The sequence below is a fragment of the Penaeus monodon genome, chromosome 21 (assembly GCF_015228065.2).
Source record: "Penaeus monodon isolate SGIC_2016 chromosome 21, NSTDA_Pmon_1, whole genome shotgun sequence".
Taxonomy (NCBI): domain Eukaryota; kingdom Metazoa; phylum Arthropoda; class Malacostraca; order Decapoda; family Penaeidae; genus Penaeus; species Penaeus monodon.
The window spans coordinates 6,755,986-6,756,445 of NC_051406.1; the positions used below are offsets into that span (position 1 = coordinate 6,755,986).

At 52.8% G+C, this 460-nt stretch overlaps 1 protein-coding gene across 1 annotated transcript in view; it reads left to right on the plus strand.

Moving 5' to 3' along the window:
* Positions 1 to 347, plus strand: part of LOC119586547 (E3 ubiquitin-protein ligase XIAP-like) — a 10,009-nt gene extending 9,662 nt beyond the window's left edge. Inside the window, exon 3 of the mRNA XM_037935306.1 lies at positions 10 to 347. Coding sequence (XP_037791234.1) covers positions 10 to 245 — 236 coding nt within the window. The 3' untranslated portion in view covers positions 246 to 347. The remainder of the gene's footprint in view (positions 1 to 9) is intronic.
* The last annotated feature ends 113 nt before the right edge of the window (positions 348 to 460 follow it).

Consider the following 460-nt stretch of genomic DNA (forward strand, 5'->3'; position numbering starts at 1 on the left):
CCATTGCAGTGCACGCAGCTTCCACAAGCCTCGAAGAGCTGGAGGCCGAGAAGGCGAGACTGAAGGCCCGTCTGGAGGAGACCCGAGAGGCCCTCGTGTGCCGGGTTTGCCTGGACCGCCCCGTGGGAGCTGTCTTCATGCCCTGTGCCCACCTCAGCACGTGTCACTCCTGTTCTGCGTCCCTTACTATGTGCCCGCTCTGCCGGACGCCCATCCACTACGCCGCCGCTGTTATCATCGACTAACGGGGGTGAAAGGGCGGTACCGGTTGTACAGTTTGTTGTCTTCGTAAACTTACACAGGCGGGGGAGAGGAAATAACTTGAACGGAATATTCTACACTTTGTATCGGAGTCATTCTAAAGGGATGAGATTTAATACTAATCATATTTTTTTTTAAACTTTCAAGTCTCGTAGATGCCTTGTCTGTTATGCAATCGGCTGTATCTGCGAAAGAGGTA